This window comes from Protomyctophum parallelum (assembly GCF_964188405.1).
Source record: "Protomyctophum parallelum genome assembly, chromosome: 17".
NCBI classification, from domain to species: Eukaryota; Metazoa; Chordata; class Actinopteri; order Myctophiformes; family Myctophidae; genus Protomyctophum; species Protomyctophum parallelum.
Window position 1 is genome coordinate 19,330,561 of NC_139719.1, and position 14,659 is coordinate 19,345,219.

The window sequence follows — 14,659 nt, forward strand, 5'->3', positions numbered from 1 at the left end:
TTTTACGAACGCTGAAGATTTTGCGTCGCCTTAATGTGTTCTCAATGAACGCATTGTCTAACTTTACACGGCCACGTGTCTTCTTGGGTCTTTGCAGTGGTACTACGGCTGCCTCCTCCTTCTGACCTGCCTCACGCTTCACCTCTCCTCTCCTCCTCTTTCTGCTGTCTCCAGTTGAAACCATGGTTCGTTTCTCTGTACTCTCCCTTTTAACTGTCATGAACAAAGTGTGAATGAGGTGTTGAACTTAACGTTCACCTTTTATTTGGGGAACTGGCCAATCACATCACAATATTCCTCCCATCAACAAACGTAAGCCTGACACCAAGGCTATCAACAAAAGGGTTGCCATGGCGACGCGGAAGCGCTGTGCAGTTCAGCGACTTTTTTTTTAAACTAGAATGATTGTTGGCAACTCGGCATGTGATTGGCTGAGATAACTCGATTTATGATTAACTGAGACGCCGGTGCGGTACATGGACAAATCTCTTTTAAGATGCTGCTTCAATGCTATGCTAACAACAAGCTACAACACTACCATCTGCTGGCTGGTTGGTGGCTTTATCTTCCATTTTATTTAACATGTAAACAAACCGTTTGTTTGTCTGGCTCTGCTCCAGCGTCTCAGCCATTGAGCCAATCATAAGTCGAGTTATCTCAGCCAATCACATGCCGAGTTCCCAACGACAGTTCTAGTTTAAAAAAATGTCGCGGAACTACACAGCGCCTCCGCGTCACCGTGGCAACCCTGTTTGTTGATGGGAGGAAACCTATGCTGTGATTGGTCAGTTCCCCCAAATAAAACGGGAACGTTAAGCTCAACACCTCATTCACACTTTTTGTCTTTGTCCAGGACAGTTCAAAGGGAGAGATACAGATAAAGAAACCGCAACAACACCACTGTGTGACCACTAGACCTCACCATATCAACCAGAGAGTAACATTCTGTTACACTTTAAAGCTTTATTCAAAGCTCATCTGAAATATCGGTGGAGATGCTCAACATTGGTCCTTTTCCTGCCACTGCAGTGGTGAAGGAGGAGACAGCATGTGGTGTCCTCGATGCTGCTTATTCCACCTCCATGGATGAAATGCAGGTGCAGGGCGGTGCTGCTGCCTTGCAGTACTATGACCTGCAACCCTGTAAGGACATCCCAATTCTGCAGGCCGGCCCATATTATGAGCTGCTGTTTTCCCCCGACGACTCCAGCCTCCCCCATCAGCTAGGGACAGTGACGTCCACCAGTAGCCGTAGTGACAGTGTGGGTGAAGAAATGGCTGCACTGTATGAACTGTTTTCCCCCGGCTCAAGCCTCTCTCAGGGGACAACGGTGATGGACACCACCACTACTGAGCACCGTCCTCAGACGACCACCGCACAAACCCACGGCTCCTCCTCAAGCGTTTCTCATGGGACCACGATGGGCCTGGCATGGGCCAACAGCACGCAATGGGCCAACACCACCACAACCAGCGCCGGCGTTCCACCACAGCTCACGCTCAGCCCCCGCAGCAGCAGCGGCGGCAGCCCCGGTCTTCCTCAGAAGGCCGACGTGCTGAAGAAGAAGAGGGGGGGTCGCCCGCGTTCCGTCGTCATGATGGACGCCGAGCAGACGAAGGCGCTCTATCTGCAGCGAAACATGGAAGCGGCCAGAATGTCCCGACAGAAGAAGAAAACCTACGTGCAGTCTCTGGAGAGCAGCGTTGCGGCGCTGGAGGCGGACAATAAGCAGCTGCTTCAGAGGCTGAAGTACTGGGAGTATCTCTGCCGTGCACATGGCGTTTCTCCTCCATGACGATGCTTTATAGACTCTATACTTCAGAGGTTCATACTGTAAATATATATATTGTAATGTAAATAGTGTACATTTATATGTTGTTTTATAATGTTGTTTATTATTACACGTTGTTTTTTTTATCTGGACAATAAAACAATGTCATTTCCATTTTTATCTTGTTCCTAAAACTTTTTCAACCACAGCAGCATCCCTAACATCTCTAGGTCATTACATAGGCAAACATTCAGACACACATTGTGAGCTTGTAGATTTACTATTTTTTTTTAAAGAGATTTGGGGCTCCATTTCCGTCACCGCTAAACCCCTTATCCCTAAACTTCTTTGGCTTTTTTACTATTTTGAAAAACATTTTTGAATAGTTCAACTAGCCAATATACATTGACACGTTGTGCAGAGCTTGTAGACAGGCCATTTTAACTATTCAAAAATGTTTAGCAAAATAGTAAACAAAAAAAGGCAAAGAAGTTTAGGGATAAGGGGTTTTAGCTGTGACAAAAATGGAGCCCATTGTGTAGAGGGAATAAATGAGGGGATATTGGAGACTATAAAAGGATCAAATCATCAAAGAATGTATGGGGTTAAAAGGTTAAATTGTGAATTTCTTACATGGTTCAGTTTTGAATTGCACTAAAAATTAAACACAAAACTAACATTAGTTACAGATGGTAGGCTATACATACCGTTTGCTGTTAGTAATTAATAACATGTTACGAGCATGTGACATCAGTCATCTTAAGATACAGTAGGCTAGTTTGCATTGAGTAAATGTTCTATGGCCCATTAAAAAAAGTGTGTTTGTAGGTTAAATATTACAATTCATAAAACACAAACTTTACAATATACAATATGTTCTTTCAATATGATTCATCACCCATAGCTTATGGTTCAAAACCATGGCTGCTTGATACCTACCAATACCTTAAAACGGTATACTGTTAGTTACTAAGGGTTGACAGTATAAAAGGTATGAATTTAACTGACAGTATCAGTATATATTTTGACCATGATACTGTCATACCGTGCTGATCGGTAGTCCTTACAACAAGTTACAAGACAAGAAGTCAGCAGTGGATATGTATAAAAGTATTGATTTAATTGACTAAAGCTAAGATGAAAAATGATTGTTGACTACCTTATTCACTGACAAAAAAAAACGAAAAAAAAACGAAGCTACGGTGACTAAAACCAAGACTAAATATAGCCCTATTGGACAATTCCGTCAACAGATACAAACTCCAGCAGAACTAAAAGACAAGTCTTTTTGTGTTTGGTTGCTCTCAGTTGTTGCACTCAGGTGGTGGAGCCTCTTGTGAAGTCATGGACATTTTGGGAAGGGTGCACCAGTTTCCCCTTACTTTCCATCCTGGTATTAAAGTACTGCCTCTGACTGCAGTGATAGCTGTGCTCATCATCATATATATATATATAAAATATATGCCAGTTATGCCAGTCCCTTGACTTATTTTTACAGCCTGTTTAGTGTTTATTGGACTTTAGATAACCTTTGAACTCAATAGTAACGCATCAGCTGGCAACTCAACAATGTTGATTGGCTCCTCTGTTTAGGCCAAGGTGTCAATGTCTATCATTGTTGCTTTCAAATTGAGAGAGGGCAATGGGTGGATGACATTGTTGGATCTCAACTGCGAGTGCACATTTTCAATTTAATCTGTTGCCCAATGTGTTAGAGATGTGCTCTTTCCTGATCTGGGCCATCCTCATATTATTTCCCTTGTGTGTGTGTGTGTGTGTGTGTGTGTGTTAAACAAGAATTTTATTTCACAAAATGTCAAAAATAGTTTACTTTATTGTCGCTATTATGCCACCCTTTGTTAGTTTGTGAGAGACCTCAGACCACAATAGTAACCATGTCCCCCACCAGTGATGTAGGCCTACAGTAGAGTAGTCCCAACTTTAGGACAGCTGCGACATTGGTTGGTTGGTTCAGTATAATAATAATAATAATAATAATAATAATAATAATATAATAACTTTATTTATACAATATACCCTGGCCTGTATACAGAGTGAGACAATAGACTATACAGACAACGTCACACTCTGTGACGTTGCAATGTAATGCTTTGTTGATGTGGATCATCATCAACAAATTATTACATCATCAACAAATCATTACATTGGAATGTCAGTGACAGTCATCTGCAACGTCAAAGAATTTAAACCGGGTCGTAATAAACAAACCCCACGTAGTAGATATGGAAACTGCCTATATTCAACAATGTACATGTTCTCTATTATTAACCACATCTCATGTATGTGCTGTGTCACAAGATGGCGCACTTTCCTAACATTCCGTATGGTCTGATACTAGAGTCGGTAGGGTGGGCAAACTGAGCACCAAGGAGGAGTGGGCAGCTCTTGGCTATTTATTTATTTATTTTTCCAAAATGTACAAAAAAATAATTGAAAGTGAAGTGTATATATGATTACCGTAGTCATGCTTGTGTGTGTGTGTGTGTGTGTGTGTGTGTGTGTGTGTGTGTGTGTGTGTGTGTGTGTGTGTGTGTGTGTGTGTGTGTGTGTGTGTGTGTGTGTGTGTGTGTGTGTGTGTGTGTGTGTGTGTGTGTGTGTGTGTGTGTGTGTGTGTGACATCCAACGCAGTAGGTGTCGCTGCAGGCTGTGTACTGGCGTCTGTTCTGTTCTCTTCTCGACCGCCGTGACGTCACTACAAGCAGCAGAATAATGAATGTAGTTGCGGGAAAAAGTCTGAGCTGTTCCGTCAACAAGAAGGTAATGTTATTTATGTTGTTGTAACAAATGCAACTTATTATATGTTGTTGTTAACTGCGAAGAGCTGTTTCTCCGGTCATTGTTGACTTGACAGTCATATAAATGTCTTCAATAAGTTCATAATGTACTGTAGCCATATAGGCTGATCAATGAACGTAAGACATGCCATTGCCATCGTTGTCGCTTAACTTTCATGTGTCGCATGAAAACAAATTTGTGTTTATTTGATGACAGTCCGTGTTAATGACAGGGCAACAGATGAGGCAGTTGTTCTCAAACCTTTTGATTTCACGGATCCTATTTCTTTATACACAATCAGAGTTACATATAACTGTATAAAGGGTCCGTTTTAAGTAACTATCTCAGTGTCTGTTTAAGTAACACTCAGTGTTGCATAAGCCTTGTATCAAGACTATCATAGATGTAATTGTATCAGCCTGACTTCTACGTCTGTATCTATGATTTATGAACATGTGAGAATTGATCAAATACATGATCATGATCCCATGGTTAAAGCACTGTAGGGGTCCATTTGTACACACAGTTGCATAGGTAACTGCAAGGGTCTATACTTATAGGCCTACTGTATTTCATTCGTACACTCTCAAAGTTACAGACCTGTAAGGGTCCATTTAGAACCCCCTCAAGAATCCCTGAGGGTCTTTAATAACCACCACTGAGATAAGGGACAGGTTAAGCATACTATTCCAAATGTACAGTAATATTATCTGCTAGGAATAATAATGATGATATACAGTAATGAGTGAAAAGTGCTGAAAAGCATCTGTCTGCATTTTCACTGTATAATGTTGGCCTGTTAACATAATCATGTGTATTGTAAATGTCTAGCATACAGTAACAGTATTGTGTAATACTGCTCTGGGAGCCTCTGTACAGTTCACTGTGAAATGACATGTATTCTTGTGGTTATTACACCTGTCAGTGGTTCTCAAACTCCCACATTGATATAATGTGTTTGGAAAGAGTTTGTGCCTGGGAAGGTACAGCCTAGGGATGCAACGAAAGGGAAATTCTTGGCCGAATACCGAATATAGGAAACAGTTGGCCGAATACCCGAATATGATTATATATATATATATTTTTCCTACAATTGCTGTCATGGCTGTACCTTAAAGCTACCTGATTTATGGCAAAATAAATGGTTATGTCAAAACTTAACTTCAATAATAATCACTATTATGGGTCCATAAAACATGTATTCAGCTCTTTTGAATGTATTAATTGCATACACTATTCGGTGATATATTCTCTGCCTATTCTGCGCATCACTAGTACCTCCATAAGAGAAGAGTTAATTGTGTTGAAAAGTTTCCCAATTATGTCCCATATTTCCACGATGCGCTGTGAACTGTTTTTGAATAACCAAAGTATACAATGGGGTTAAACTGAATTCCCATTAAGGGACCCTGAGGTTGACTCTACAAATGCCTCCTAAATCAGGCGTTCTCTAACTTTTTCTTGTCAAGGACCCCCAGATTGATATATGGCCGCGGACCCCCCCATCTGAAAACGTTTTGTGCCAGGTACCCCCAGAAGAGAAGACTTGTGATCTTTTCAACATTTTGGATATTAAAAAAAAGAAAAAGTTCAAAAAGAGCAACTGTACAAGCTCCCAGCGCCCCACGAAGTGACACACAGTGAGCTTGTATTTCTGCTATTTTTGAGAACCACTGTCCTAAACCAATGTTCTAAATCCTATTGAAGGCCCAAACCACACCAGCTGCAACTATTCGCAACTGCCATGGGGAATTATGGTTGCAACTTGCAAGTAGTTGCATGTTGCAAGGAGTTCCATGGCGACCCTCTGGTGTGGTTAGGGCTTAAAGGACAACTTTAGTTTTTTTCAACCAAGGTTCATGTTTTAGGTTGTTATTAGACTGCCCCCCTGTCAAAAACTGCTAAAATCCCTAAAACGAAAGAAAGCAGCAAATGAAAGAAAATGAACACTCACCTTTTAGTTTCTCTAATAACAACCTAAAACATGAACCTTGGTTGAAAAAAACTAAAGTTGTCCTTTAAGAGGTTTTTGAAAAAACGTATATGATGTCTTCCTGGCTTTAATGCGTTAACTATAACTGGGGACCCCTCGGCTGGAACACCCTCAAGGAAACCTTGGTGGTCGCTGCCTGGACCCCACTTTGAGAACGACTATGTTACATAGCTTAATTGGGTTATTTTACCAGGATGGACTAATTCATTGCATCATGCCTAACATCACAAATGTTTCACAACATATGTATTTAAGGTAGGGTAAGGGATATATATTTTATGGTTAAAACCAAAAGTTATTTTCTTAAAAGGTTAAAGTATATTCATTGTGATAGTAATCATTGCTATAGAGTGTTTGTTCAGTAACAGGGGCCTCCCTGTCTCACCAGCTCTTTAATAAACATAAACTACATTTACAGGTAGGTGACAAAAGAGAGGACATCGATTTATCAGCTTCATTTTGATAGTATTCCAGTTCCAATTTTGTCTGCTCATGTCTTTCTGTCATCACTTCCAATTCCACTGGTTTAATGTCTGTATCCTGTCTGAGTTCTAAATCCTTATTGGATAAAATTGGTATCCCGACCTGAAAAGGCATTTTCTGTTTTAATAAAGAGCTGGAGAGACATGGAGACTCATGTTACTGAACAAACACTCTTATGAGTCTCTATAGCGACGAGTACTATCACAGTACAGTCATACAGTACATTTTAGTAGCATCATGTTAAGTTAACAAGGTTTCTATTTCTGCACAGTTGGATCTTCAGTTCTGACACCATTGATCGGAGCTTACACAGTATGAATTAATAACCTCAGCAGATCGAGTCTCAATTACACACACAATATATATATATATATTTTTTTCTCTGTTTGTTTGTTTTTTCAGGTTCAATTGGTAGAAGAATACAATGAAAGCCCCAAAGGAACAGGATGTCAAAAGAGGGATCACGGTCCTCTGGGAGACCCTGCAGTGTCCCATATGGTCAGTGTCTTTCAAACAAAGAATCCCCTCCGTCCAATGCAGGGGTGGGCAACTTTGACGATGAAGAGGGCCATTATATTTCCACACTCACTCCAGAGGGGCCACGTTGCATGCATGTCGTAGCAAAAATAGATGATCTACAAGTTCAAAACGCTGCATTTTGCTATATTTGAATTGAAAATAAAATCCTGAATAATCTTTTGCTATTTTTAATTGGCATCCTGAAAAGTCATTTTAACTAAATACAAATATATTGGACATAAAAAAAAGACAGTAACATTATTTGTAATACTACTCGGCAAAATACTAATTTAGGTCACATTCACACCAGAGAGCTTTGCTGCGATTAAAACTAATCCTGCTGCGCATTTTCAGAAAGTGCACTTCGTTTGGCAGGTGTGAAGGCTCATTCGAATCCTAATGCGTATCAAAGAACAGCATTCCACTCCGAGCAAAAACGGGGGTTTTGCTTCGCTTCCAATCGCACTTGATTACGATTCGGTGCAGGTGGGAATGCAATCCGCAGTAAATAAAGGAAATGAAGCCATCAATGTGGCGGGTGAGGAGCTGAACACAGTTGGAGACGGAGAATATTTTACGCAGCGTTACCGTGGATAGACGTGGTCGAATGAGGAGACTGAAGCCCTGATCGAAATTAGGACGAGTACATTAATCAATTGCTTAAGGAAACACATAAAAACACTGCAGTGTATTATAGCCTACAGAATATTCTGTCTGTCTGTGTGTGCCGTAAACATGGAGTGCTGTCACTGTGTGGGGACTGGGGAGTAGGGACTTTCATCTCGATAAACTTGTAAACATTTTGCGCTGGTGTCTGTTATATCAGTGCGCTCAGCGCTGTGCCTCCATGCCAAAAAGAACAGTGCGTGGCTGCGTGTGTATAGTGAGAGAGAGCGAGAGAGAGGGGGGTCCAGTCCCAGACGGCACAACACATGCACGTTATGAGTATAATTGTATCACCATAGGTTTCACTGTTCGCCAGTTGCCCATGTATGCTCCAATGCAAGCACTATAGAGCGTCGCAGTCCCGCCCCCTACCAGGGCCCAGGAAATTATTCCCTGTTCATTTTCCTCATAGACTTTACAAAAAGTATTTATTTAAAGACCTTTTTAAGCCTCATACAAAGCCAACTCGAGTTGTGACAAATCATGACAACAAAGAATTAGAAATAGAAAGAAGAAAAAAACGGCAGGTTACAACACTTTTTTTTGGTCCAAAATATTGTGTTTATTGTCATGATTTGTCACGACTCGAGTTGGCTTCGTACGGCGCTTAAAAGGTCTTTAAATAAATACTTTTTGAAATGTCTAGGGGGAAAATGCATTGGGAATTATTTCCTGGGCCTGGCGTCGTCATGAAAGGGGGCGGGACTGCGACGCTCTATAATACTCAACTCTGTTTGTAATAAGATGAAGTCAGTCATTTGTGAACACTGTACTATTTCTGTATTCTTTTTTACAGTCTAGATTTGATGAGTTCACCTGTATCCACAAAGTGTGACCATCACTTTTGCAAGTAAATCATCTTTTTTTAATCTTGATATCCTGTATTTATTTCCTTATATAAACATGAAGAATCAATGTATTCATTATGTGCACTACCTCATCAGTTGCATTCATACCATACTTTATCTTTTTTTCTCCCCCCCACAAGATATTGTATTATGCACCTTTTTGGAAGCGGTAAGCAAAAGGAGACCAGCTGTCCAATTTGCAAAAACAAGATCACCAGAAGGTATTCCACCATGACACAGGCGGGAACACAGACATTGTGTGAAGTGTACTGGCGGATGTTATGCCGGTAGTTTGTAATGTTACAAAGTATGTGATTGTTTGACCCGAATATAGGAGTTTGCAGGAGAGCCCTGGATTTCAGAAGAGGATAGCCGGATTGAAGGACATGATACAGGCATATGAACATGATACTGGCACCAACTGTAAGGATTTCTGTAATTGTTATTGTTGCTGTTCGACAGAAACCTCATCTCCACATTTTAACTTTTAGTGTTTTGTCGTGAATTAATATACTACAGTGTCACACGAAAGCATCAAAAATAGCAGATTTGCTACTTTTATGTTGAATTTGAATCCTGTACAGTTTTAGACGTAGTATGTCCAACATTTGCAATTTATTTGCATGTAATACTGTCATTCTTTTTTATAATTGTCTTGCATTACAATGTCTGCTCATAGTCATGATGTTGCTTTGTGATCTGCAGACTGGACTGGAGTGGCCCAGCAAAAACAACCACCACTGTAAGAAATGAAAATAACTCAAATCTAGTCATTCAAACTTGGCACCCGTGTTCAGTTATTTAGTCCTGTGCTATTCTTATCTTAATTACCTTTGTAGCTGGCTAAATACATAGCTAATGTCTCGCATTGCATTTCGTTTCTGCACAGGGTCACAGAGGCTGCGTTGAAGAAAGCTCCCCGTCATATCGATGCATCTTGTCCTGCAACTGGCAACCCTGACAGTTGTGGAAATGAAGAGAGAAGCCCTTCAGCATCCATCTCCACCGTAGCAGGTAATGTCTAAAGCCCAGACCACGGCAATGGGTCGAGACCAGTGTTGTTTTCGTCGACTAAAACTAAGTCGAAAAATGTTCGTCGACTACCTATTTTCACTGACAAAAACAAATGGAAACTAAATGAAAACTAAGCTACGATGACTAAGACTAAATATACTGACAATTTCGTCGACAAATAAAAACTAGACTAAAATGTTAGGAAGGGACTAGTCGACAAGAGTTCCAGTATAAGTAATTTTACACTTGGTTGCATGCTGAAAATAGCTGATCCACAAGCTCAAAACGCGCCGCAAGCTTGTAGATCGGCTATTTTCAGCAAGTGTAAAAACACGGCATCAAGACCCGCCAAAATACATTTTAGTCGACTAAAACTAGACTAACACTAAGACATTCCAGGTGACTAAAATGTGACTAAAACTATTTCAGTTTCAGTCCAAAGACTATGACTAAACTAAAAGAGAAATATGCTGCCAAAAACAACACTGGTCGAGACGCAACGAAACGGTTTTAGCGTTCGGCCCCAGCAGGTGTGACTATGTCCTGTCGCACGTCGGTGGCGCATGTCGACACAAGTCGACCCAAGGTGATTCAGTCGGTTCAATTCAAGTTGCATGGCGACCCATACCACACCAATGGTTGCAACTCCTTGCAACCATATGGTTGCGAGTAGACGCGTGTAGACGCATGTAGTTGCATCTGCTCAATGTGTATTTCATTTTTAAATTAGATTTTGTGTGAATATCAGAATTGTACATTTTATATATAGAGGGTATGCGCATGCATAAAGTGAATGGCACATCGAGTGGCAAAGTGAGTTTTAGGTTGTTTAATGTTGTTTAATACAATCAGATAGGACTTTTCTGTTTGGATGTCTGGACTGTCGAGGCCAAAAAGTTGTTTATTGCCACTCAGTAGGCGTTCCCGCATAACTTCCGGGTATGATGATGATGTCACGCGCATACCCTCTATTGCACTACTGTCTTGTATTCGCTGCACATGAGGACCAATGTCTGATAAAGATGAGATAATGAATGGTATACAGTATTGTATATTATGAGTTATACATTTACTGTATAACTTCTGTTTGTATGTGTGGTTTCATAATTTATCATTTCCTCCTCAGCAATGAATGACTTTGCAAGGCTCATGAGTCTTGTGGACTCAAGTCCTTTTCGCCCAACGTCAGACGGGGAGAAAGAGACTGGCATGGAAAACATCCCTCCTGGAGAGGCTCTGGAGCCGGCAGTAGAAACGGAAATGCTAGAGATTGTGGAAAAGTCCACGGCAAGACCCAGAAACCGATGCAAGAAGAGAATCTCACACTTGGAGAATCCCTCGTCGGCTCTGGTGTTGATTCGAGAAGAGCTGCAGCAGCCGCCAGTTAGACGGTCTCTGAGGAACAGCAAAGGCACAGAGCCAGAACCTGACGTCATTCTGGATCAGAAAAGGAAGCACACTCTGGAGAGGGTTTCCGAGTGGCTCCTGAAAATCCCACCCTCCGAAGCCAATTCCCAGGTTGAGAAAACGGCCGAAGAAGATGCCGTTCACGCGGAGAGCCCTGCTTCTCCGTCGGGAAACAGTTCCACCGTTTCGGCAGCGCAAATCGTGCCGGACGTGAGCGCACAGAGAGAGGACCACGCTAAATGCCTTGAGGACCAGGTCTTCGGGGTGGTCTACGGGCGAAGAAGGAGCCGGGCCGTCCATGCACAACCGAGGGTGTTTGTAGACTCACCCGCCCCTCCACCTGCACCACCCGAAAGAACACGGAGCCCGATAAAAGTCCCCAAGAAGAGAAAGAGCAACATTCTCACCCCTGCTGATTTTGTGAAGAGGAGCGTCTTGGAGGACCAACTGGCAATAGCAGACCTGTCAACGGATGTCATTTTAAAAGAAAACACGTTGACCGCTAATAAAGGCATGGACAGGAAGGGATTAGAACAAGTGGAGGAACCGAGTAAGTTGCCAGAGAATAACAACAACGAAGGCCAAGGTGGAGAGGAGGAGGAGGAGGACAGCCCCGCGTTTGAAGTCGTGTTCCGCCGTCAGCCAGGGAGAACATCAAAGAAGAGAAAGATGGACACCTGGCAGGCTGTAGACGGCGATCTACAGGAACAAACCAGGGTGGCGTCGGACAGCAGCACTGAGAAACGGAGTGCTGGGAGGAACGGAGGTAAAAACACCAAGCTGGATAAGAGCAAGCTGCCGGTCAAAGTGCCAAAGCCCCTCGTTATGGTCGGCGCTAGCGGACGCAACTCCACAGGCCACCCCAAGGCGGCGTCGGTGACGGAGGAGGTACACGCTGAGATTGAGAATTACCCCAGCAGCGAAGAACCTGGAACTCCACTCGTGAGGACTGCCAGGAGAAGTAAAAGACTGAAGAGCCTCATTGAAGAAGTCCAAGGCAGCCACAATAAAGCGTGTCCTCCCCAGAACGTGAGGGTCAACGTGCCCTGCAGCACAGACGACGTGGAGAAACACGTGGACACACGTGTTCGTACGACATCCGAGGACGCTCGTCAAAACGGAAACGTGGCTCAACGGTTGGCTCAGAGAAACTGTTGTGTTATAGACGGTGATATGGGAGGGATAGAGAAATTGGAGTCTAGTGAGAGCGCGTCTCTCCGTCCGAGAACACGAGGAGCCGTGACCCCAGTCAAAGAGTCCGTGGCGGAAGTCCCAAGTAGCAGAAGTCCTCGTGAAGCCGCCGCCGGCGACACCTGTTCTGTGGTGATGGTCCCAGATTCTACAAGTCCCAGCAAAACGGCTGTGCAGAATCCAGCCGGTGAAAACGATAGTCAAGATAAGCCACCTCCAAGCACAATTCTGCTTGAGAGAGATCAGATGGAGACGCCGGCGAATCAGAGCCAGTGCGTTGAAATGGAAGAGGAAGACAAGAGGAATGACAGCGAGCTGGACACAGAGCAGCTGCTCAAGAGCTTCAAAGCCGTCCGAAGAAAATCTTTCCATCTTGGAAGTTCAACCTCGAAAACAAGGCAATGTAATTCAGACAGGTTAACAGAAGTGAATTGCGACATTGATGCTGGGATCAAAGATAAGGCAGACCAGGGTTTCATAGGTACAAAGAAACACGCGCATTATGATTCAGACAATGTAACGGAAGTGAATTGTCCCGTGGACTCTGGAATCAAAGGTGCAACGGAGCAGGATTACTTGGGTACAAAGGGACACCCGCATTTGAATTCAGACAAAGTAACAGAAGTGAACTGTCACGTCGACTGCGAAATCAAAGGCGCAACAGAGGAGGTCACGGGGACAAAGGAACACTCCATCATCCAAGATGAGCTGTTACAAGAAACGGAATTAACCTTTTCTTGTGCGGATTTGATTCCCCCTTCTACCTCCCCCAGTCATAAGAAGGGGTCACGGCTTCGAGCTCGAAGGGGCCTGAAGAAGTCCTCTGTTTCCAAGGTGGATCAAGTCGTGGGGGAGAGTTCAATCCCAGGTACCAGCGGGAACACTCGGGACGGTGTTGTGAATGGCCTCTCTGGCGATAACGTCAGCAGCGTCCTCTCGCCTAATATCGTGGCTAAAAGTCAAGCGGAAAGCCCAGACATTTCTGGCCTCCACCAAGCGGCCGATTCCTTACTGCTCTTTCCAGCCTTTTGTGTGTCCGAGGAAGATGCGCTGAGCAGGACCCCGGCATGTTCAAAGCAACTGGACAGTGTCCCAGAGGAAACGGGGGAAATCACGCAGTCGGACGTGAGACGCAGCATTTTGCCGGACTCTGTTTGCGTCCCGATGAAACCATACGCCGAGGACACCGTCGAACACATGGCCAGTACAGAAACAGACTTGACCCCCGATGGCCTGATTGTTGAGATGACCCGCCAAGCACGAGAGGTCAGCCAGGTAAACAGCGATCATAGCGGCGATTCCTCCATCAAGGCCGGCACGAGACAGAAAAGAGCTCATAGGTTGCAGTCGTCGTCGTCGGAATCGGATCTTTGCGTAGGGGAAATGAGGCTGACTGCTCAGGCAGAGCAAGAATCTTCAGATTTGCTCCTCCTAGGCCAAGTTCAGGGTCGGGGAGATTCCGAGGAACGCGACCACGGACGTGGGAGGAATGGCCCCGGCGGCGCAACAGAACAACGGGGTCACCCCCGCGACGACGACGTCCCCCCCAGCCCAGACTGTGTGGTCTCCACCAGCCAGGCCTCTGTGGACTTGTTCGGCACCCCAGACGACTGTAAGTATAAAAAACTTTTACTTTTTATATTCACAATCGTATATTTCATATTTTGCTGATTGGAATCAACCATTGTAACGTCATTTCTTTATGTGTGTGCTACTCCTGAGGAGGCGTGTCCAGATGCTGGACGTGAAAACAATTCCAAATCCACACTATTTAAGTTTTTTTGTTGTTATATCTGCCCCACAACTCGCAACTATTTCTATGACAATTAATCATCAAATAATATGTCATAATCGTGATAGCCCTAGTGTTCTCCTGGTCCTATTATACAGGCATTGACCATTGGCAATTATGCACACAACCACGACGCCTGTTTTTCACTTCTCTCTCTCTCTCTCTCTCTCTCTCTCTC

The 14,659-nt window shown here is 43.4% G+C and overlaps 2 protein-coding genes across 4 annotated transcripts in view; one reads left to right on the plus strand and one right to left on the minus strand.

Moving 5' to 3' along the window:
- Positions 1 to 14,659, minus strand: part of cpn1 (carboxypeptidase N, polypeptide 1) — a 409,472-nt gene that overhangs the window by 228,567 nt on the left and 166,246 nt on the right. The window lies entirely within an intron of this gene.
- LOC310874641 (uncharacterized protein) overlaps positions 4,519 to 14,659 on the plus strand; it is a 55,949-nt gene continuing 45,808 nt past the window's right edge. Inside the window, exons 1-8 of the mRNA XM_083787502.1 lie at positions 4,519 to 4,550; positions 7,447 to 7,542; positions 9,026 to 9,079; positions 9,218 to 9,298; positions 9,412 to 9,500; positions 9,783 to 9,819; positions 9,967 to 10,091; positions 11,218 to 14,301. Of these exons, the coding sequence (XP_083643628.1) occupies positions 7,469 to 7,542; positions 9,026 to 9,079; positions 9,218 to 9,298; positions 9,412 to 9,500; positions 9,783 to 9,819; positions 9,967 to 10,091; positions 11,218 to 14,301 (3,544 nt within the window). The 5' untranslated portion in view covers positions 4,519 to 4,550; positions 7,447 to 7,468. The remainder of the gene's footprint in view (positions 4,551 to 7,446; positions 7,543 to 9,025; positions 9,080 to 9,217; positions 9,299 to 9,411; positions 9,501 to 9,782; positions 9,820 to 9,966; positions 10,092 to 11,217; positions 14,302 to 14,659) is intronic.